Source organism: Pogona vitticeps, chromosome 2 (genome assembly GCF_051106095.1).
Source record: "Pogona vitticeps strain Pit_001003342236 chromosome 2, PviZW2.1, whole genome shotgun sequence".
NCBI classification, from domain to species: Eukaryota; Metazoa; Chordata; class Lepidosauria; order Squamata; family Agamidae; genus Pogona; species Pogona vitticeps.
In genome coordinates, this window is record NC_135784.1 from 271104311 (window position 1) to 271129569 (window position 25259).

General features: G+C 41.4%; 1 protein-coding gene across 2 annotated transcripts in view; it reads right to left on the reverse strand.

Annotated features, from left to right (window-relative positions):
• Positions 1–25259, reverse strand: part of RASA1 (RAS p21 protein activator 1) — a 97502-nt gene that overhangs the window by 63111 nt on the left and 9132 nt on the right. The window contains exon 2 of one of the 2 annotated variants that reach the window (XM_072992578.2): positions 1623–1655. The exons of the other annotated variant lie outside the window; for it this stretch is intronic. Coding sequence (XP_072848679.2) covers positions 1623–1655 — 33 coding nt within the window. The remainder of the gene's footprint in view (positions 1–1622; positions 1656–25259) is intronic. 2 annotated transcript variants of the gene reach the window in all.

The window sequence follows — 25259 nt, forward strand, 5'->3', positions numbered from 1 at the left end:
GGGAGATGTTTTTCCTGTGGGTCCAGACGGCATCTTATCAAAGAATGCAAATTTAAAAAGAAGGAAAGAAAACAACCACGACGTGTGAAAGTAGCAACAAACCTAACAGAGACTATTTACAACAACCACCATGAAGCTAAATGGGTAGTAGACTCAGGGGCAACAGCTAACATGTGCAGAGATAAAAGGCAGATATCCAATTTTAAGGCTGTGTTTGATCAGCAAGTAAAGTTGGCTGATGGAGTGAGTGCAAAAATCATGGGTAAAGGTAAAGTAAAAATTACCATGTTTAAAGATGCCAATAGAGGTGTTATATGTACCAAAGTTAAAACAAAATTTATTGTCAGTTAGCCAATTAGCAAAAGAGGGTTATGTTAGCACATTCTATAGAAACAAGTGTGTTATAAATGGTGAAAAGAATGAGAAGCTAACGTGTTATGTAAGAAACAATTTATATAGGCTAAGTAGTGCTAAGGCAAACAATGTGTTTGAGAATGTAAAACCTCATAATGAATGCATACATTTGTGGCATTTAAGGTTGGGACATGCAAATTATAAGGCAGTAAGAAAAACAACTGAAAATGCAAATGGAGTGAATTTAAGGCAATGTGAGAAATACATTAATTGCCAAGCCTGTCAAGAAGCAAAAAGTAAATGTGCTCCTGTAAAGAAGCATAGTAACATAGAAGTTGGCAACATTCTAGACTTAGTGTCAATGGATGTTATAGGCCCCCAAAGAGCATCTTTGGGAGGAGCAAAATACATTCTCTCAATTCAGGACCAAAAGTCAAGGTTTGGATTCTGTTATTTAATGAAGGACAAGGGGCAAACATATATAGAGTTTGAAAGATGGTTAAAATTTGTGGAGAGAAAAACAGGCAAGAAGGTGAAGCAGATTCAAACTGACAATGGTACGGAATTCACCAATGCTAAATTTCAGTCAATATTGAAAGAGCATGGTATACGTCACAGGAAATCTGCACCTTACACTCCTACACAGAATGCCTTCATAGAAAGGAGAGGTCAAACACTCCAAAATATGGCAGAGGCCATGATGAGAGGGAGTAAGTTACCAGACCATTACTGGGATGAAGCGATCCTATGTGCAAACTTTTATTTAAATATACTTTGGCATAATGGCATTAAAGACATACCTTACACTATCTGGACGGGAAGAAAGCCAAATTTAAAATTCCTGCATGTGTTTGGGTCACCTGCATGGGTGCACATACCCAAGGAGACCAGGAGGAAGGGTGAGAGGAAGGCAAAACTAATGTACTTTCTAGGGTACCAGCAGAACAGGAAAGCATTTAGGTTTGCTGTACCCAACACAAATAAAGTTGTAATTAGCAGTAGTGCAACATTTAATGAGCATGCCTACTGGGATAAAGTAAGTTTGCCACCTGAAACAATCATCCACACACATGACATGCAAGAGAGTGAAGACAGTGAGGAGGAGAGCTCACACCCAGAACAGGGAATAAAAGATGAGATAGAACCTGTTGAGTTGCAGTCAGATAGTGAAGCCCCATCTACACCAGTGAAAAAGGAAACTCCTGAGGAGGAGAGAGTGCTACCGAGGAGGTCTGCAAGGGAACGCAGACAACCTGAGAGGTACAAACCTGAAACATTTCATTGTTTGAATATAGAAGAGCCTGTGAAATATAAAGACAAATGTAAGTCTGGGCAGGATATATTCTCGGAAAAGGCTCAAGGTATATGAAAAAGCAGTGAAACGTATATTTACTGGACTGTGACACTGATTTAAGGCTCTGTGACTGTGAAACTGCCGTGTAAAGAACAAGGACTGAAGCTGTATATATCTGTAAATATTCTGCATATAAACCGAGTATTTCTGCAACAAGAGTGTTTGGTACCTGTGTCTGCACTTCACTGGGAACTCTGCCGGTTATCACCACCTGGGAAAAACCTGGTAAAATTCCGCTAACTCTGTCAATTTGATTTTGTAATATGTGAACCATGCACCTACACCACTAAAAAACGATGTGAGCAGAAATAGAGAGGTTACTTACCTGTAACCGTTGTTCTTCTAGTGGTACTTTGTGAATCCACACGAACTGGTTAAACTGCACCTGCACAGGACTCTTCAGAATACTCTAGAGCTAAAAATGACGAGTGTAATGTCTCCCTGTATCACACATGCTCCACCTGCCAGTACCTCAGTTCTGAATATCCGCCATTGCAATGACTATGAAAAATTAAATGCCAGAAGATGTTGTGACGGACAGTGGGGAGGTAGGGGGGGACGTGTGGATTCACAGAGTACCACTAGAAGAGCAACGGTTATAGGTAAGTAACCTCTTTTTCTTCTTTGTGATCTCTGTGAATGCACACGAATGGGTGACTAGCAAGCTCACTTACCAGAAGGAGGGCTGTCATAGCAGAACCGAAGTCAGCACAGCCCTTCTGAAACTTGTTTCTTTCTTTGCTCTGACATCCAGTTTGTAATGCATAGTAAAGGTCAGTGGTGTAGACCAAGTCACTGATTTACAGATGTCAAAGAGTTCAATGCCACGTAGCCATGCAGTGGAAGTAGCCATGGCTCTGGTGGAATGTGCCATGATCACCTCTGGTGGAGTTTTGCCAACCAGGTCATAGGCTAAAGCGATGGCAGAGACCAACCATCTGGAATGGATTGGGAAGAAGTTAGAAGACCTTTTTGAGGCCAATGAAACCATAGAAATAGCCTTGTTGATTTACAGAAGTCCTTAGTTCTTGAGATACAAAAGGCAAGAGCCCAACGAACATCAAGAGAGTGGAGCAGTCGCTCAACATCTGACAAAGGATTGGGAAACAATGTTGGGAGAATCAAGGGCTGATTAACATGAAATTCTGAAATCACTTTAGGGAGGAATGAAACATCAGGACAGAGAACAACTTTCTCTGGGTAGAACTGGATATAAGGCTCATCAGACCGTAGTGCAGCTAATTCACTTGCCCTTCGTGCAGATATGATGGCCACCAAGAACAAAGTTTTTAAAGACAATAACTTCAAAGAAGATGTAGCCATTGGCTCAAACGGAGAACGTATGAGGACCTTCAGGATAATCTGAAGGGACCATTGAGGCGTTGGAGGTTCAACAGGAGGATGAATATTCTGCAGACCTCGAAGGAACTTAACATAGGGTGAGAAAACAAATGAGAAGATTCCAAGCTCACTAGTTGATATGATACAATGGCTGAAATATAAACTTTGAGTGTAGACTTCAGTCTAGATGGGCGAGGTATAAATTTAATCAATCAATCAATCAAATAAGTAGTGGAAGAAGGTAAGGAGAGTCCTCAGAGAAATCGGAATGGTAACAAAGCCTCTTAGTTCAGCAAATTTGGTAAAGGCAAACCATTTATGGGAATATAACAATTTGGTAGATGGTTTTCTGGCCTTGTCGAGTACTTCTTTTATGATGGGAGAATCCTCCACACTGTGAGATGTAGACTCAACATCGGGGTGGCAGACATTGCCTCCGTCCTGTCAGGAGAGCTGGTTGAGGAGGCAATCTCAGGTACTCTGTTGTAATGCCGAGGCTACCATGGTGCCACTAGGATGGCATCTGTTCTGAACTGCTGAATTTTGATTACTGTCTGTTGAATCAGTGGAATGGATGGGAAAAGGTAGAGAAGCACCATGTCCCAGTGCACCATAAATGCGTCTCCTAAGGATCTCACACCCTTGCCCGCTTGGAAACAATGAAGTTTGCACTTTGCGTTGGATTGCATGGCGAAGATGTTGATGGTCAGTGTGCCCTACCTGTTGCAGATATGACTGAACACCGAGTTGTCAAGAGCCCATTCATGTGTCTGAGTAGTCAGGTGGCTCAGCTGATCTGCTACGTAGTTGTCTTCTGTCGCCACATGGATGGCAATTGGGAATATGTGATGGTCCTGAAACCACTCCCATAGGTGGATCAACAGGTACAGAAGGGACAAAGAATGAGTGTCTCCCTGCTTGTTTATGTAGTACAAAGTGGTCATGTTGTCTGTGACCACTTGTAACTCCTTGACCGGTCAGTAGTGGACAAAAAGCTCGGAAGGCCTTGATGACTGCTAACATTTCCAAATGATTGATATGTAGTAGTCTCTCCGAGCTGGGCCACTTGGCATGGATCTTCTGAACACCACAGTGGGCACCTCATCCTATCGTAGCGGCATTGGTTGTAACTTGCACAGTCAATTGGAGAGGCTTGAATGGTCAACCAATCAGCAGGTGAGGTGGGAAAGTCCGCCACATAAGTTTACTTACCAACTCTGGGGTGACTTGAAGATGCTTGGCAGGGTTGTCCAGCAAGGGATGAAACTGGGCGAGGTACCATGCCTGTAATGAGCGCATCTTCAGTTGCACATGTGGAAGTGCAGAGGTGGTGGAAGCCATCAGACCCAGGAGGTGTTGAGTTTGATGTGCTATCACTCTGGCGCCTAGTCAAAAGGGACGGATAGCATGATTTAATTTGTGGAGCCTTTCTAGTCCATGGTCTGATATGGTGTAAGATGAGATTTTATTATATTGACTTGAAATCCTAGATCTGCCAGTGGTTGCAGTGCAAAAGTTATGTCCTCTTGTGTCTTGGCATAAGAGCCAGCTACGATCAACCAATTGTCTATACAGTGGACCCTCTACTTAAGGAATTAATCCGTATTGGAATGGTGGCTGCAAGTCGAAAAGTCTGTAGGTCGAATCTCCATTGACCTACAATGCATTGAAAACCGATTAATCCCATAACCGGCGGTTTTTATTCTATTTTTGTTCCATTTTGGGTTTTTTCTGGTCTGTAAGTCGATTCTCCGGCTGCAAGTCGAATCTAAATTTTGCAGCCAGAGAAGTCTGTAACTCGAAAAGTCTGTAAGTCGAGCCGTCTGTAAGTCGAGGGTCCACTGTATATGGAAAAACCATGATGTTGTTGAGACAAAGGTAGGCTGCTACTGGAACTAGGCACTTCGTGAAAATCTTTGGAGCGGTGGCAAGGCCGAATGGGAGGGCGCAGAATTGGTACACTGATTCACTGAACATAAATCTGAGTTATTTGTGGTGATGCTCATGGATAGTGATGTGAAAGTAAGCGCCCTGCAAGTCTTATCAAGATGAACCAGTCACCTGGAGCCAGAAGAGGCACGATGGACTCTATTGTGACCATACGGAACCTTCGGTGATGCAGGTAAGTGTTGAGGCACCTGAGATCCAAGATAGGCCGTAGAACTCCATTCTTCTTGGGGACCATGAAATATCAGGAGTAGAAGCCATCCAGTGCTTCCTGAGAAGAAACACATTGAATGGCGTGCTTCTGAAGGACAGGGGCTCATCTGCTCCTCTAGAGCAGGTAAGAAGTGGTCTGGAGATGACCAAGAGGAGGAAGATCTAAGAACTCTAGCAGCTAACCAAAATGTATTATGTCGAACACCCAAGTGTTTGTGGTGATGTTGTTCCACTTGTTGAAAAATGGGGCTAGCTGGGGAAGAAAAGATGGATTGGAAGGATGAATCAGTAGACGAGAACTCTTCTTGCAGGGCAATGGAAATTTTGGCAACGCTGATTAGATGGTTGTGGCTGGAAGGACGTGGTAGCACACTGTGGGGGAAAAAACTGATCTTTCCTGCTGAGGTTTATACAAACGGTAGGTTTGCTGGTATGGTTGTTGGAATGATTGTTGGTATGATTGATGGGTGAATGATCTGCGCCATTGCTGCCATTAAAACTTAGGTTGTTGAAGATAATATGATCTAGCTATTTACTTAATTTTGTGCAAATATTCCATAATTTCCCTCTGTTTTCTTGTTAAATAATCCAGCAACTGTCAAAGGGCAGTTCTTTGATATTGATGTTGACTGGCACGCAGATCCATCTCAACAGACAGGCTCCTCATATTCAGTCACCCTATGACGTTGAGACTGATTAGGGTGAACAATCACCTCTCGATGTCGAGGTCGGTTAGGAGATATGTGCCTGCGTTTAGATAGATGTTTCCTCGGAGGGGATTGCTGCAGCAATCCCTCTGGCTCCGACAACTTGTGCCCGCCCGATGGATATAGGGCTGGAATGGGCCAAGGCCTGGATGGATATAATCTCAGCCTCAGAATGGCCTTGTGTCGGGGACAGGCTTGGGACCGATACCTGTGGTTGTGTCCGTGGTCGACGACAGTCTTCATCCAAAGTTGAGTCTTGCATATCCATGACAGGCTCCTCTAATATAGGTGATGGTAATGTTGCTCGAACCAGAGAGGGTTTAGTACAATGAACAGCCTTAGGATGTTTTGACTTTTTTTGTTTAACAACTTTTTTCTTTTTAGGGTCCTTGATAGTGGCTTTCAGTATTGACGTCAAGCTCAGTGCTGAAGATTTTTTCGGCCTGGAAATTTTTGAAGAAGCTCGAGATGACATGGTAGTTGGGGCCGGCAAAGCTGCGGGGTTGGGGCGAGGAGTCGGAGGAGCAGATGACAAGGTAAGCTCCATAGTAGCAGGGTCCAATGATCTCAATGATGTTTCCCATAGGTGGGAGTGAAGTCGTTGCAGATGTTGTTTTAAGGCTGGCTTGGTCAACTTATTACAATGTCAACAGGATCTGGACTGGTGTCTTTCCCCTAAACAAAAAAGGCAGCGATCGTGGCCGTCCGTGAAAGGGATCTTGTTTGCACACAACACACACCTTTTAAATGGGCCTGAAGAGGCCATAAAACCTGGCAGGAATTTGAAAGAAAGTATAAATAATCGAGATACCTCACGGGAGACGTAAAGAATAGATCGACTGCAGTACTAGTGAAGCCGTGATAATAGTCCAATAGATAGAATCAAGTAATCAGATAAATTAAGTCCAGATCGTAATCCGAGACAACATGATGAGCGGTCTGAGTTCAAAGCCAGATGATCACGTAACAAAGTCCAAATCAGAGAGGATCGTAGGTTAAGACAGTCCGGGTCAGTAAGCCAGAGAATAATCATAGTTGGAGAACAGTCCGTAATCAATACCAGAAGATTTGGATAAAATAAGTAGTCAAGCAATACAAAGTAGTCCAATAGCGATAGCGGCAAAAAAGAACTGAGGTACCAGCGGGTGGAGCATGCACGATGCAGGGAGACATTACACTTGTCATTTTCAGCTCTAGAAAATTCTGAAGAGTCCTGCGCAGGGGCAATTTAACCCATTCATGTGGATTCACAGAAACCACGAAGAAGAACATTTCACTTCACATAAATCCCATCTGTTGAGACACCTCAATACTATGCAACAGCACCATTCTGTGGAAGGGGCTCCACACAATTATCATCCTTCCTAATCTGCTTAACACAGGGTGGAAAAATTAATAATTTAAATATATAAAAACATTTTTTGATTTAAATTGTCAAATTCATTTTTTAAAAAAAATTACATTGTAATTTAAATCCAAAACTCTGCTGACACCTCACTGTCCCTATTTTGAGAGGGGTCTAAAGGGGCAGTGTGCCGCTTTCATGAAACTGTGAGCCCCGTGCAATTAGAAAGAGACTCGTAACAACATGATGGAAGCATCTTCAGGCTTCTTCTCGGAACATGATGACTTTAGAAATCGGGCCTATGTCTCAGCTCTATTAGCCTTTAATCACACAGTTCCCTCCTGTAAGGACCCTGTGATATATTAACAAGGCTCTGTGATGTATGAACAGGGCTAGAATTTTAAGCAAATTGTGAAATTTAGTAACAAAGAAATTTATATGATTTTCCCCAGAACATTCTATGTTTGTTTGTACAACTATATGGAATAATGTTCTGTACTTTCATAATCACATTCAGTTTCACTTCAGACTCCAAGTAACAAGAAGCACAAAACAACTTTTAACATCTACAGGATCTAGCAAAAGTAATATCAATAAATAGCCACAGAACAGACTTCCTCCATTGTCCCACAAGATAGGTTTCTAACATAGTGTGAAACCTTTAAGACAAAAGGTCTGAAAATGTAACAGAAACTTAAAACACAACTCCTCCATGCTTGAGGCTGTGGTGCATGAAGAGTATCATCTTCAGTTCCAAAAGTTTATCAGGATAATCTCCTAAGAGCACATGCTCACAGATTTTTCCCTAGGGAAGTGGGGAAGCCCCCATCAAAGTCAACAAAAATCAATGATTTTTTTAAAATCAAACTGATATCAAATTGATTTAAATCACAATTTAAATGGATTTTTAAAAATTTAAATGGTAAAAAAAGTCTTTATTTTTTACTTAAATAAATCCATCCTGTCCTCTAATACTTGAAAACACTGGGCCTTAAATACAAATGCAAAATATTCTCTAACAGTCTCTTACAGTTCTGCAGTTCTAAAATGATGAGACTGCAAAGATGCCACTACCCTCAATAGAAATGTTAAGACAGTTACCCGGAATTCTCAGACATATCCCTCCCACAATGTAACAGCAAGGCCTCTGCATGACACAGCTTCAAATGCTTTGTGCCTACTTCAGAATCAGGGGCCACTTTTTTTTTCTTTTTGGAGTGTGCTATCAATTTTCTATTCTGGCAACAGATCATCTGATTTGCTGGAAAGAATGTGTTCAAAATACAGTGGTGCCCCGCATAGCGACGTCAATCTGTTCCAGGATTAACGTCGCTATCCTGATTCGTCGCTATGCGGGGGGAAAAACCCATAGGAACGCATTAAACTCCGTTTAATGCATTCCTATTGGAGAAAAACTCACCGGTAAGCGAAGATTCCCCCATCCGGCTGCCATTTTCGCTGCCCGGTAAGCGAGGGCAGGGCGCGAAAACGCTGCGGGCGGCCATTTTCTGCACCCAGCGGCCATTTTGGAACCGCCGATCAGCTGTTTTCTAAACATTGCAATGCGAAGATCGGTAAGCGAAACGCTTACCGATCATCGCAATGCGATGTTTAGCCTATCTAAACATCACAATGCGATCGCATTAGCAATCGCAAAAAACGCGTCGCTACGCGGATTCAACGTTAAACGATGCGCTCGTTAAGCAAGGCACCACTGTACATAACTTTGTCTATGTATATGTTGATCGTTCATTCTTTTTTAAAATACAGGAACAAATCTAAGAGCTGCCAGATTATTATACCTTCTTTGTAGCAATAAAGATTTAAATAAATTCAGTTAGTGTGATTGGGTTCATCTTCTGCTGAACCCATCCCCTGGGTTTGCGCGGGAAGATAGTCGGAGGCAGTTCAGAATTTTTAACATTACTCTTTTTATTTTTAAACAAGTTCAACTCAACAGGCTCGAACAGGTCCATTAAACTTAATTCTGGTAAGATTCTGTAACTTCTTACTTTAACATCAGGGGTCCTCAGATCACTCCTTATAGAGGGGCCGGACCAAACCGCTCTTGATCTGTCATTGGCATCAGCGAGGTGCTCCTCACGGCACAGACCGTCCCACAGCATGGGTGTCTTGCCCAGTCCCCCTTGTGCGGTGGACAGAGTAAAGAGTGACTGGGACGGATCACCCTCCTCCCCCCACACTGATTGCGTAGGTACACAACCACAGTCCATTCTATAGATTCTAGCTCTTCTCCCCTTGCACGGTAATCTTTTGGATCCTGCAACAGACCTCCTCCCAGCTGGAGGTTCGGAAAGTCCTTCATTAATCCATGTAATTCCTCCTGCCCATAGCTTAGCTCAGTTTGTACAGCCTGGTCTCTCTCAGGCTGCTCTCCGCCCGTTACAATTCTAAAACTTCGCACATTTTCTCCCTCTTTTATAACATCCTCCCAGACAAACAGGTCCAGCTCCTCCCCCTTCTCATCAGCCAGACACACCTCCAGTGACCCTTTCCATTCCTCCCTCTCCTGGTTTATCTCTACCAATATGCCTTCCACGCAGCCACGACTTCCCTCTGGAATCTGTTCCATGGAGGATGACACACTAGCGTTCTCTCCTTCACACTTAGTAGTGCTGCAATTACAATCGGAATGAAATGCACTTTTGAATGTTGTGGTAATGATTTTCTCCCATGCAATAGATCAGTGGTTCCCAGCCTTTTTCAAATCACGGACCCCTTTTATAATTTTATTTTATTTAAAAAGGGCTGCAACACATATAAGGTGACCCATGATACACCCCCCCCCCCCGGAAAACGCTTTGCAGGCTCCTTGGTGGTCACGAACCTCAGGTGAGGAAAAACTGCTATAATTGCTAGCCACTCAAGCATTTCTTCTACTGCTAATGAAACTGGACCTCTTTTGTTTGTACCATATGCTCTGATAGAAAAATATATATATCTTTAAACAACATGGGTGAGTTTGATAACTACATGGTCTGCAACACAATACAGGAATCTTTCATCAATACTGAAGAGGTGCTTAGTGATCACAGAATGAGGCTATCAAGCACCATGCTGACATTACTGGAGGCCTGAGACATGCAGAGGCTCTACTGGTAGATGCCTGAAAGCTGGGAGAAGTACACCAGCATTTGTTTTAGCATGCCCCCAGCCCCCTAAAAACAAATCTAGTTGTAGAAAAACTCTCCTAAAAGCATATTACAATTTCTGGAAAGGTTTTGTTGACATTCTTCAGAACTTATAAATGATATAACAAGAAATATAAGACATATATTCTCTCTTGAGGAGTGGGATACGAAGGAAAAGGTTACAAAACTGCAGTTACTGTTTCTGGGCCACTGCATTCTCTCTTAATTTTAGTTATCTCTGAAAGAGAAAGACCGTGGCTTTCTTTGAGTGTCAATAATGGTAAGTGACAGTATGAATAAACATTCTGACAAGGAAAAATGTACCAGGGTTGTTTATTTTTCTAAACCCATTATGCAGGAAGTGGAACCAATTGTTTGATGGTGGGTTGGTAATATGTATTTATTATTTATTTATTTAAAATATTATACTGTGGAATAATTCCGGCTAAATTTTTACTGGAAAAATGAAACAGACCAAGGAAGTAGGTCACACTTGCAAAGACTGGAGTAAACTATTCTAGCAAATATTCCAAGGAAACCCCCTGTAGATAATACGGCTCTAGAAAACAGGATATACACTGAAATGCCACTCTCTGAAAGAACCTTGTGGTAAAAAAAAGTTCTTAAATTTTATTTAGTGTTGAGGAATCAACTAGCAACTTTATTCTTGACAAAAATTACCCTATAACACTCTAAATTGCAAACCACAATTATGTTGAATGAACTTATACTTTTAACCCTAAACAGCTGGAAGCAGATCTTGATGTCTTAAATAGTACTTTAATCAACTTCCACGCAAGTCTATACCAGACCATTAAGTAACAACATGAATCTAAGTACAGATAGTTAGAAATATATCTTACAGAGCTACTCTAATTTTATACAAGTGCAAAAAAACCACAATTCCATTCTACTATGTGCTGTAGAATTGTTTCTGTTGTGATGGTTTTTCTGGAGATTAAAAATGTGTAATTTCATTAAATATCTGTCAAATAAATCATTAATTTGGGTAGCTGGAATGGATTCACTGTAGTTAAATCTAAAACCAGAAAAAGCATATCCCTTTAAAAACAAAGTTCCTCAGGAATATTAATGCCTAATGTTTATATTTTTCCATTTCCCCCCTTAAAGTCGAAAACAAATGCAAGAAGGCATGCTCTATCAGACTGTCATGTTTAAAGGTATCTACATTTCAGCAGAAATAATTTCCAGGTAAAGTTTTGAACATGATTTTTAAAATTTATTTATTATTTACTTATTTCATTCATACCTCACGATTTCACTAGAAAACAGTGTTACAGGTGGATTACAAGCATATCAAACCATATTTAGCCAAGCAAGTCTCCTTAGTTGTAGTATACAGTTCAGATATGTAGATTTCAGTTCTCTGTTCTGACTGTGTCAAAGTACAGTGGTGCCTCGCTTCACGACGATAATCCATTCCATTCAAATCGCTGTTAAGCGAAATCGTTGTCAACTGAAAGTAAAAAACCCATTGAAATGCATTGAAAACCGTTCAATGCGTTCCAATGGGCGAAATACCTCATTGTGCAGCGAAGATCCTCCATAGGGTGGCCCTTTTCTGATGCCTGTAAAGCGAAGAATCCATCCTGAACACAGCGGGGAGCCATTTTGAAAACCTGACAAGCAGCTGTTTTTGATCATCGTTAAGCGAAAAATCAGTTCCCGAAGCAGGGAACCGATCGTCAAGTGGATTTTCCCCATTTAAACATCATTTTGCGATCGCAACAGCAATCACATAAAAAACTCATCGTAAAGCAAATTTGTCGTGGAGCGGGGTAATTGTCAAGCGGGGCACCACTGTATTCTAAGTCAGTTCTCAATCTATTGATAGCAAGGAGTATTACAGAAAACTTTCTTGGAAACTCACATCACTGCATACAGGAGCATAACCAGCTTGCTAGTGGCAGGCAGACCTTTCTTGTTGAGAGACGCTTAACACAGAAGTACAACATCCTACCCACCTCAGATATACAAATTTTAGGGTCAGGAAGAGATTTTTGCTGTAGCAAATGGAAGTCCTAATCAGGCATTAAATTTCTCTCCAGATGTAGTGCAGATCATGAAGAATGTAACAGAACCAGGTGGTTCCTTCAAATGTGTTTGTAATGACAGAACGTATAATACTTGAACATGATTAAAGTCTCCTCCAAACTCCTCTACCACATGCAGAAAACCTTAGGAAGGCCAGCCATCTGCTGTACACTTTAGGCTGAGCTCAGAAAAATGAGCAACATCCTCTTTTTTCTGAAACTTGTAAAGAAATGTGAATACAGTGGTGCCTCGCTTACCGGGTGCCCTGTTTAACGAATAATCCGCATACCGCAGGTGATAACGATGTTTTCAGTGGGGGAAAATTGCTTTGCGATTTTCCCCTACGCCCCATTTTCGCGCAGGTGATGGGTGGGGCTTCCGGCGGATGGGGGGAAAGGGATTGCCCTCCCCATCCTCCGGAGCTGAGCTGAAATGCCGGCTTCAGCGTCAGCTTCAGGAGGGGAGGGGGAAGGGATTCCCCCACCTCCGGAGCTGTGCTGAGATGCCGGCTTCAGCGTCAGCTTCAGGAGGGGAGGGGGAAGGGATTCCCCCACCTCCGGAGCTGTGCTGAGATGCCGGCTTCAGCGTCAGCTTCAGGAGGGGAGGGGGAAGGGATTCCCCCACCTCCGGAGCTGTGCTGAGATGCCGGCTTCAGCGTCAGCTTCAGGAGGGGAGGTGGAAGGGAGCCATCCCTTCCCCCTACCTTCCCCCAGCTGACCGGCGGCGGCAGTGGAGGGGATGAGGGGGTGCTTCGGGGACCGCGGGGAGGCAGGGCAAGGCCCGGGTGTTCTGGCAGCCCTCCTCCCGCCGGCGGCGGCGGCGATGGCGACTGGGGTGAGGGGTGCTTCGGGGACAGCGGGGAGGCAGGGCAAGGCCCGGGTGTTCCGGCGGCCCTCCTCCTGCCGACGGCGGTGGCGGCGACTGGGGTGAGGGGTGCTTCGGGGACTGTGGGGAGGCAGGGCAAGGCCCGGGTGTTCCGGTGGCTCTCCTCCCGAGCCCTCGCTTGTCTCCCGGGCTGGCTAGCTGGCTGGTTGGCAGTGCTTTACTATGATCGGTTCCCTGCTTGGGGAACTGATCATGGTAAAGCAATGCTTTTTTAACAGCTGATGGGCTGTTCCAAAATGGCCGCCACTGTTTTCTGGATGGATTCCTTGCTTACCGAGGCGGCGAAAATGGCCGCCCCTATGGAGGATTTTCGCTGAACGGTGAGTTTTTGCCCCATAGGAACGCATTAAACAGGATTTAATGCGTTTCTATGGGGTTTTTTGTTCCGTTTAGCGATGTTTTCGGATAGCGACGTTAATCCTGGAACGGATTAACGTCACTATGCGGGGCACCACTGTATCTTCAGGAGTTCTGCTGGTGCAAAAAGACAAGCACAATGAATGTCTCAGTTCATCCTGAACTGTGAAGAGAACAGTCAAGGTCACCACCTGGTTCCACTCCCGCAAAGCCCAGAATGAAGATAAAAAAATAATACTGGCCCCTTCTCCCATGTTCTCTGCACCTGCCAGAAAATTTGGGCAAAAGTCTGAGCCAATGTTAAAATCAAATAATGACTGAATGAAAAGCCAAAGTGAAAATTTGGGAGCTCCAATATGCCCCTTCTCTTTCCACTGATACCGGACTAGGAAAGATAACATGCTATTCATTGTGAAATGTACTACTCTCCATTAAGTTTACATACTGACCAAAATCCTGTTGCTTACCATAGTAACTCACAATTGGCCCTTTGACTCAATGGGGATCCGATGGGTCAAATTCCTCCATGAATTGGGTGTAGCCTATTTGAGACTTACTGTTATGTTCTGTACAGTCATACCTACCTCACTTCATTTATACATAAGCAAAATCATGAAGCTGGGTCAACTTTCTCAATCTTTTCAAAAATGCAAAGAAATTAATTCAGTCCTAATACAAAATAGATAATTCACTGCCTTCAATGAGTTATTGTAACTCTAAATTCAAAGGCAGAGGAAATTTTAATGACCTAAAACTCCCTTAATGATTGCAGAATGGGCATAATTATATGCTAACTCACAAATGACATTCTAATTCCAACTCGGAAACTATCTTCCCTCAGGCTGAAATAGTATTCATGTTTAAGCAAGAATTTGTAGTAGTTTTGCAGAATATGTAAGAAGTACGTACATCAAACATTTTGCTTTACACCTTCTGTTGCTTTCTACTTCTCTAGCAATATTGTCAAATAATTTATTTATATTATGCAATATTATCAAATTATTCATTTACATTATGCATTATTATCAAATTATTTAACAGAAACTACACCTTTGTGAACCTGTTTATTTGATTATATTTGCCCTATAATGTAATTCATACAACTCTAAGAAAGCATTTATACTTCATCACCCCACAATACAGTAGTATATCAGATTTTAGTAATCTGAAAAATTTGGGTTCAAAAGGTACTTTCAGAATGTAGCAAAGGAGGTAGTCTTCAGTTTGCACAACCCTCCCCTCTTCATCATATCTATAGCACAGCAGCTGTGCCAGACAATACAGTGTACAGTGGTGCCTCGCTTAACGATGTTAATTGGTTCCAAAAAACCATCGCTATGGGAAAACATCGCTAAGCGAAACACCATTTCCCATAGGAATGCATTGAAAACCGGTTAATCCGTTCCAATGGGAACGGATTACCGTCCTTAAGCAAAAATTGCCATAGGAAACATCGCTAAGCAAAACAGTTTCCCCCATTGGAATGCATTGAAGCCTATTCAATGCATTCCAATGGTTTTGCAATGTCCATTTTCGCTATTTTTAAAGTGTCTTAAAATGTTCAAAAACTGTTTTAAATGCTTGGAATCATTAGTGCACCCTGACAGCTGTCAAACCTACAGTTCAATGCATTCCAATGGGGGAGAAAAAAATTCACCAGAAATTAACGAAGAGTCAGAACAATGCCAAATTAAGTTTGCAAAGGTTTTACAAGGTGCACTAATGATTCCAAGCATTTAAAACAGTTTTTGAACATTTTAAGACACTTTTAAAATAGCGAAAACGGACATCATTAAGCGAAACAGGGGGACATAAACTGTCATCGCTAAGCGAGGAAAGGTCCCGAACATTGCTATGCAAAATTTCCCCATAGGGAACATTGCTAAACGGAGCGCAAAATCGCTCCAAAAACCTCATCGCTAAGCGAATACATCGTTACACGAGGCAATCGCTAAGTGAGGCACCACTGTACCTTTTATGCATAGTAAAATGACACACAGTTCACTTAGTGGATGCAGACTTTGGGGAGGAGGACCTGTGAACAAGTGCAACATATATTTACATGTACTCACTAAGAAAGTTTGAGAAATACCATGTTTTTCTGTATATAAGATGCCTCCATGTACAAGACGCCCACCCGCCCCCCACTTTTCTAACCCCAAATTAAGAAATCTAAGTGTGGCTTAGTAGATGTAGGGGGGAAGGGATCAAAACACTGCAGGATCCTTGCAATTTATGTTTAAATTTAAAGCTTAAATTTAAACTGGGCACTTTCTACATAACAATGTGTACAAACCCAAAATAAATATACCCTCAGATTTGGGTTGCTTTATTACCTACGTGCCTGTGGGGTCATGAAGCTTGTATTTTGAATGCCTTTCTTTTGAATGTCTCCAGCAGAAATAAAACTGAAAGCAAAAGTGCCCGGCCTCTTAAGGAGCCAGTTGTTCAGCTGAAATTGGGAGCAGAGAATCTCCATATTCTCCAGCATGGGACTACGCTACCTTCTCCTGCAGAGTTATATATCTATGTGCCACTCAAACTATCTTCTCATAAGAAGAGGACCGTTTTCCTTTTGCAATGGAAAGGGGGAGGGGAGGACTGCAAAATCAGAGACACAGATTGAGGGTAAGGAGGCAAGGAGGGAGCTGTGGCTCGTCAAGAAGCGTTTTTTCTCTCGTCACAGATGAGTGGATTTTTCAAGCCCTGCTTATTTACAATTTTTCTAAACTATCCACAAATACTGGTGCATAAGCCTGAACAAGTGGATTTTATCCTCGAAAATTTTTGTTTGCTAAGATTTTTTAAATGGTGTTGTCCATTTAAATTGTATTGTCCACTCTTGCATTTGTGTAATACTAAGGAACACAGTCTTTTCCTAATATTTTCTTTTTTAAAAGCCTGGAAAGCCACCTGGATAATCTTTAGTAGAGAAGATCTGAAGAAGGTAGCAATAGTACTTTGCTTCAGCAAAACAATGAAACACCCTGTGGCATCTGAAAGACTAATAAATTTGAACAGACCGCTGCCCAATTTTTAGGTATACCAGTGTTTCTCAATCTGAGGTCCCCAGATGTTCTTGGACCAGAAGCCATCACCACTAGTTAGGCTTACTAGGATTTCTGGGAGTTGTAGTCCAAGAACATACGAGGACCCAAAGTCGGGCACCACTGAGGCACACAATAGTGAACATGAGGGGTTTGTGTGCAATTTTTTCATCAAGTGAAAATGCCTGCTGTGTTATTTAGCAAATTACTTGACAAAGGTGTAAGAAGATACACAGGGAGGACCAGCAGAAATTCTATAGGCTCAGAATTTAATGTTACATTGTTATGTGCCCTCAAATCAGAACCTTGTTGTTACAGCTATGTAGCCGCCTAGAGTGGTCCTCGCCCGACCAGATAGGCGGGATATAAATAAAATAAATAAAATAATAAATAAATAAATGTAACACACCCCGGGGCTCATTGTTACCTGCCTCTGATGGCCCAGGACAGGAGTCAGTCGAACAAGAATTTCAGGTGCTTTTGGGGGGGGGCAACCTTTCTAATCTACCTGCCAAATTCACCATGACAGGCAAACAAGAAGTTTTCGAGAATAAAATCCAGGGGCAGCATATGACTTATTATGTACCCTCCTAAAGAATTTTCCACAGGTACTCTGTCAGTTGTAAGAAAGGGACAACCCTGAACAAAAACAGCTATAATTGAGCAATAAAAGTAACACTGGCCACCAATGGAACTTTTTATTTTCTTTTTTCTTAGGAAGAATTTTGATAGGAGGTAACAAAAATACTGTAAATTTTTCATTTCCATCTTCTGAGATACCAGCTGCTTTTGGTTCTTGTTTGATCATGATTTACCAACAGCTAGAGCAAGCTAGCTAAAATGTTCTCAACCTGGGCACTAACTATAGGAATTATACTGTTGTTATTATGTGCCATCTAAATGGAACCAAGTTATAAGTGAGATACAGTATTTAAGGAATGATTTTTACCAGTTCCAGACCCTCCAGTGAGTTTCACTGGCTGAGCTGGGATTCAAACCAGGATGGATTAAAAAAGCTGAATTTTTTTTAAAAAGAAAAAAAAACACAGATTTTAAAAATTTAAATTGGATTTTTAAATTTTAATCAAATTTATTTTAATGAAATACTTTTGGATGAAAAATCTACCTGAAGATAGTTTTCTATTTAAGATACATTATAGTTCAAAGGTTATTCAGCATGGAATAGAGCTTAGTGTAGTATCAGGCTGCATATTCATGCAATATTTACATTTTTGGTAAACTAATTCAATTAATCCAAGTTATGCGAGCTAGGATAACATGCAATTTTTCACAGGAAAAATAGTATAAAATAAACAAAGTAGAGGATAAGACCTTAATCTCATTGTTGTTCTGAAAATCTATGTACAAACAATGAACACATTACCTTAAATGCTAGATTTGAAGACTGTTTGGAAATACATCTGTATCAAGTTGTAAGTGTGAGAAGGGAGGGACAAGCAGTAAAAATGAAAGTGAAACCTTCCAAGCAACTTACAAATCTTGGGATCTTTGTGCACATAGCTTGAAGTTCTCGATTCCCTCCCTTGAAGCGCAAAATGGCAACAAGCCATAAAAGATAGCCAATTTGGAATATTTTAATGAAATTTCTCTACCTACAGGAAAGGCAGGTATTCATGCGAAATGCAAAAAATGCAACAAATAAATATAATGTGTGGTGGCTCAAATGAAGCAGCATCACGAGAAGTGCTTTAATGAAAGGAACATGTCAGGACCTTCAGGTTTGTAAACTAATTTTATTTCATTGTAGTTTTTTTAAAAAAACTGCTATGAAGTATTGTCATGCTGGAGCAACAACATATATTCGTTATTGTTACTGCACAGAACTGTGTTTTTATACAGTTGCTAAAAAGAAACAATGAGTTGAAACAAGCAAATATTCCTTTTTAGGCTGTACCAAGTGAATACAATGAGAAAGACATAACAAACATAAATGGCTTAAATAATAAAATAAAAGCATTGCCTTTTTAAAAAAAAGAGGAATCCACCATCAACAAAAAAGATTCCGGAAACTATCCACCTTCTACATTACTACCTTCTTATCTGTCCAGGATAGTGCATTACTAACATCATTCACACATATCCACAGCATATCACCTAAAAGAAAGAAACAATCTGGAACCACCATAGATAAGTTTGTGGTAAAAACCATCAGATTAAAAAAATGAGTTAATTGATGAAAAAACTGCTCTCTTTGTTTATGCAACAAACTCTTCTTTCCATCTGCTTGAAAACCCATATTTTATTAATATGATTCATTGAGACCAGGATACAGCCTACCAAGTAGAGCAAATATTGCTGGATACAGTATATGATGGAGAAATCTAGCAATGTGCAACAAGTCTAGAAAGTAAAATTGTTAACCTAAGTCTTGATGTGTAGAGTCCGCAATGATCCTAATGTATGTGCTTGTGTAACAACGGAAGAATGTATTCCTTGCAGAAACAATTGATACTTCAGGAAATGCACACACCGCAGCATACTTAGAAGTAGCAGCAAAAGTTATACTAACATGTGAAAAAAGTTCAAATGTCAAGTAGGCAGTTTGGTCAAAGATAATGCTGCAAATGTATCCAAAATTTAGAAGAATACAAAAGGGACTACCAAGCTAGTAACATGTGGTTGCAATGCTCATCTGATGCACTGGCTAGCAGAACACTTCTGTGTTCTAGAAATAAAGAGTAATGTTGTTGAAACTGCTAAATTCTTCCATAACAATTATTTTTGGAGCAGCAGCTCTGAAAAGAATGGGTGGAGCCAAGCTAATGTTTCCACAAGATGTTAGATGAAACTCTTAATGGACCATTTTGAACAATGTATCAAGAACTGACCTATTCTGATGACAGTTTGTGAGCAAAATCGGGGGAAAAAGTAGATGGCACTGTCACAGCCAAAATCCTCTACAATAGGCTTAATAGAAATGCTGAACATCTGCTGAGCATCCTGAAACCCATTTCTGAAGCTTTAAACAAAATACAGAAAAATAGCTGTTTTACTGTCGATGCTGTTGAAATTCGGAAGGAATTGAGAGACCACTTAAAAACAGAAGCGCACACTAACAGAATTAAATTACAAGCTTTTTAAAAAACATATGGGACAAGCACTGTCTCCTGATCATTTTCGTGCAAACATTGTCAATATCTAGTACCAGGGTGAAATCTTAAGTGCTGAAGAAGAGGATTTAGCTATGACATGGGTATCCAGCAATCATCCATCTCTACTGCCAACTATAATAAGCTTCAGAGGTAATAGAGAACCATTCAAGAAACATGTATTTACTGCTGATGTTTTAAAGAAAGTCACACCAGTGAACTGGTGGAAATCACTTAAGCACTTGGGATTCAGAAATCATTGGAGAATTATTTGACATTTAACTGCAATGGCTTTGTCTGCTGGCATCGAAAGAATATTCTCTTCTTTTGGACTTGTTCATTCTAAATTGAGAAACTGGTTGGGACTCGATAAAGCATGAAAGGTTGTTTTTCTCTTCCAGGTTATCAACAAACGAGAATGAAAATGAAGATGAGTGAGCTGCTCAAGACAGTTTTAAGTTTTTCATTTGGATGCAAATGATGTTTACGTTTTTTTTGTTTAAAGGTATTATATTTTTTGCTCCATAAGATGCATATTTTCCCCCCAAAAAATTGGGGGGGGGAGTCTGTGTGTCTTATGGAGCAAAGGTGGCGATTTTGCCCCCATTGGCCCCGTGGGGGGGGAGCCTCCCAAGGGTCCAAGTGAGCCTTCCAGGATGCTTGCAGGGCTCCCCCAAACCCACGGGGCCAGCAGGGGGGAAATCACCAGCTTCCAGGATCCTTTCTGAGCCTTTCAAGCCTCACAAAAGGACCCGGGAGCTGGCGATTTCACCTGCACTGGCGCTGTGGGGAGGTGGGGGGAGCCCCGCAAGGGTCCGAGTGAGCCTTCCAGGACCCTTGCAATGCTCCTCCCACCCCCCCACGGGGCCAGCACGGGCGAAATCGCCACCTTCTAGGACTCTTTTGAGGCTTGAGAAGCTTCAGAAGAGTCCCAGAAGGTGGCGATTTCGCCCCCTCTGGCCGCATGGGGGGCAGGGTGAGCCTCCAAAGGGTCCTGGAACACACCCTAGGACCCTTTGGAGGCTCTCCCACCCCACCACCCACGGGGCCAGAGGGGTCTAGGGTGTGTTCCATAAGATGGACCTCTCCATAAGGCTCACCAAATTTTTAGGAGAAGAAAACATTAATTTTCCCGTTTTCTTCTAAAAATTTGGTGCTTCTTATGGAGCGAAAAATACGGTATTTTGTTTAACCACTTCAGTTAATAAACACTGATGTTTAAGAAAATACAAGAATATGTATGCTATGTAACGCTATGGTTCTAGTTAAATAAAACAATTTAAGTAGTTCTCCAAACATGAGTGATTAACCTATTAAAACTAAAATCAGTTCTGCCACAGCTGTTTTACTAATCTGACAGGTTATTATTCTAAATATGAAATCTTCTTCTGGTTTCAAATATTAAACAGTATGACTACCAGCAAAAATGAGTATTTGCATTAAGAAATCATGATTTAAATTGTTAATACAGTGGTGCCTCGCAAGACGATGTTAATTCGTTCCGTGAAAATCGGTATTATGAAAATATCGTCTTGCGAAACGAAAAAGCCCACTGAAATGCATTGAAACCGGTTCAATCCGTTCCAATGGGCTGAAAACTCACTGTTCGGCGAAGATCCTCCATAGGGGCGGCCATTTTTGCTGCCTGTAAAGTGAGGAATCCGTCCTGAAAACACAGCGGCAGGCCATTTTAGAACCGCCAACCAGCTGTTTCTAAACTGAAGCAGGGAACCGATCATCGTTAAGCGACTTTTACCCATAGGAACATCATTTTGCGATTGCAAAACTTCATCATCAAGCGGTTTCGTCGTTTAACGAGGCAATTGTTAAGCGAGGCACCACTGTAATAGGTTTTCGGAAAATTATAAGGGAAGAAAAGATTTAAGAGTTGTTCATTTCTCTTTCAGCTTCTTTATTTAAATCCCTTATTCTGGCTGCGTTGCACTGGCTGCCCATTCGGTTCTGCATTGACTTCAAAGTTCTGATGCTCACGTTTAAAGCCCTAAACGGTTTAGGGCCTCGTTACTTGGCGGAATGCTTACTCCCACCCAGCTCTACCCGTGTCACTCGCGCAAGTCAGGTGGTGAGGCTGAGGAGCCTGACGCCGAGGGAGTCCCGGAAGGAAAAAAACAAGAAACCAGGCCTTCTCGGCAGTGGCTCCTTGCCTCTGGAACAACTTACCTCTGGAGATTCGCGTGGCTCCCTCGCTGGGTATTTTCAAGAAACAACTGAAGACATGGATGTTTAGGCAGGCCTTCCCCCCCCCTCCCCATAACATACTGTGTTTTCTTGCCATCTTGGAGAAAAAAAACTTTCTTTTCTTTTTTTTCTAATTTATGAAAAATATGTTATATGTTATGGTATATATATATTTGTTTTATATTGTGTGTTGTAAGCCATCTGCCCTACAAATTGGAACCAGCCTGGCCAAAGGTGATTTGAATGTGGCCTGAACCAATTTGCTTTCCATTTCTGTCACAGTACCACCCACTCTGGTAACGTGACCTTCAGTTTATAAAAAATAATTTTAAAAAATCCTAGCAGGCTCTTTCCTTCCTCTCCCCCCATCCTATGGAGCCATCCTCAGCGAAAACTGTGTTAAAGGTGTGGAAAATGTGTCCTTAGAACTCCTAATCAATAGCCTGACTTACCCAAATGTGCAGACTCACTGCTTAACCCAAATCAGACTGTTGCACTTTTGGCACCCATCCACTTTGGAATACACACAAGCACTCATGACAAGAAAAAAATGGTTCTGTAAATAAAGGACAGCAACAGGCATCAAAAAAGAATAAGGTATGGAACAGTGGAGGAAGGGAGAGAGGAGATTGTCCCAAGTACTACTTGGACCAATCCAATCAAAGCCTGCACAAGAGTCACTCATTCATCTCACATTCACACACACAGTGCTAAATGTAATGAAAACTTGGTTTAGCTATCTTAAAAAACGGCAGTGTATCCAGCCTAATAAGAGATGTGCCATCGTTTCTCTGTCATGTCAGGACACAAAATGGGGGATTATTAGAAACTGATGACGTCAATCTGAGCCCTCTCCAAGACTCAGCAAACTTAAATTTCCAGGAAAACCTTTTACCAGAATTCCAGCCATCAGTTTCCTTCTGCTTCAGAGTTTCCTCTCTTTAGTTCAAATTTCATCATATTTAATCCCAAAAAATGCTGGAGCACAACATTCATGGTCTATAGGGGCATCCTAACCACCCCAAAGACAACTGAGGGCTTCCTCAACTACCCTGTATCTGATCTGGTAACATATAAAAATCCATGCTTGAACTTGTTTGGATACCTTTTCCCAAATGTGGCCCACATGCCTAAGATTAACATATAACACACTCTTCTCCTGTGTAACAACAACAAAACTAATTACACATTATGATTTGATATACAAGATTTAAAGGCTTGTTCTTAATTGAGCTCAAACAAGATTCGTAGCTATTAAGCTATTTTCCCCATAAAAACAGCATACACAGTATTTGAGAATCTTCCATTCTTGCCAAGCAGCCTTCATTTCTTCCACATTAAATCACCTCTGAGATTGTTAGCAAGCAGTAACATGAACTAGATAGATGAGGAAGGGGATTTAAATAAAGAAACTGAAAGAGAAATGAACAACTCTTAAATCTTTGTTCTTCCTTCCCATCTCTTGAATATTTTGTAAACAGATACGTTTTGGACATGGGGAATGGAACTGTAAGTGGGCAAGGGAAAAACATTAATTCTCTCACTGACTTTCTGGTTTAAAGCAATTCTTAATTATTCACTTATATCCAAACAGGAGTTGTTGACTCCATTACACCACATGTGCTTCATGAAGATTTATAGTGTATTATTATGGTACATAGAGTCTCCAAAGGACCACTGCCAATCTATTTTCCAATACTGACTGATTGACTGATTGGATTCAACTTTTATACTGCCCATCTGGCTGCAAGGCCATTCTGGACAGTATATTTCTCGGCTGCCTTGAATATAATCACATTTCACCTAAAATACATACTATTAACCAGAAGCAAATGAAGTAATCTTAGACATGGGTTATTTAAAGTAGTCAGAAAATAGTAATATGCATTTATTTATGCTTATGGCACAATAGACCAGTTAAGGCTAAGCCGTTAACCAACAGTGAGTTAATGCTAAGATTATATTGACATTTTCCCATGGGGTAGGAAGCTGCTCAGGAGTTAAATGCCCCACAACCCTGGAGGAAATCCATTTCTTTCACACAGCTCTGGTTCCCAAGAAGCTGCCATTAGCACCAATCAAAAGTTCTTTCTTAGGAACAATGACAACTGGGACACTGGAGATGATTTTTATGTAGACTACAGTTCTTCTCAGTGTTGCACTAATTGTGCAAAAATAGAGAAAGAGCTGTTATATTTAAACTAAAAAAATATTAAATGCAATCCTGTAATGATCTGGCAGCAGTTTAATTCTTTTCACAAAAAAAGTGCTGTTTGTTGTTAAAAGACATTAAGGGATTGTACTACGAAAGGAGAAGAAATCTAAAACTTAAAACATTGTGAAATATTAATTCTTACTTATCTTACTAAGTATAATCCACAACCAGGATCTCATACTTTTAGAAAAATCAGAAAGGACAAAAGATACAATAGTTGATCTGTACTACACAGTGTTACCCTGTACAAATATTTCATTTCAGCCAAAAAATCTGTTAACCACATGTTATTCAAAGTTCACAATACATAATGTTTCAATTTCAGAAATTAAATTTCTATCTTAGTAATACAGTGGTGCCTTGACTTACAAACATCCCGACTTACGACCACTTCGGGTTACAACCAGATCCAGCCACAAAACTTTGCTTCGACTTGCAGGGGAAAAAAGGCGGGAAATTCAAATTACTAACTTCTGGTAGGCAAAGAGGCTGCTTCTTTGTAACTCTTTCGCCCCAGCACAGTATGTGGGATCGGAGGAGGCTTCAGACTGCCTGGTAAGGTAGGGTGCTGCTTTCTAAAAACTGTTCTGGGTGGGTTTTGCAGCATGGTTTTGGGCTGGAGGGGTTATGTTTCTGTACTGTGATGGGTCTTGGGGGGTTTGCTTGCTTCCCCCCATTTCCGATGGGTCTTTGGAAATTTGCTTGCTTTTTGGAGTTTTTTTCTCCCGTTTTTGATGGGTCTTGGGGGGGTTGTTTTTTGGTGCTTTGCTTTACCCCCATTTCTGATGTGTCCTGCATTCTCCACTTGCTTTTTGCTTTGCTTTTTCCCCATTTCCGATGTGTCTTGCATGCTCTGCTTACTCCCCCCCCCGGAAGGGATTAATCGTGTTTCCGATCGGTCTCGCAGTGGGGTTTTTTGTGTGTGTGTGTGAGAGAGAGATTTTCCTTTGGCCAGAACGGATTAATTGCATTTCAATG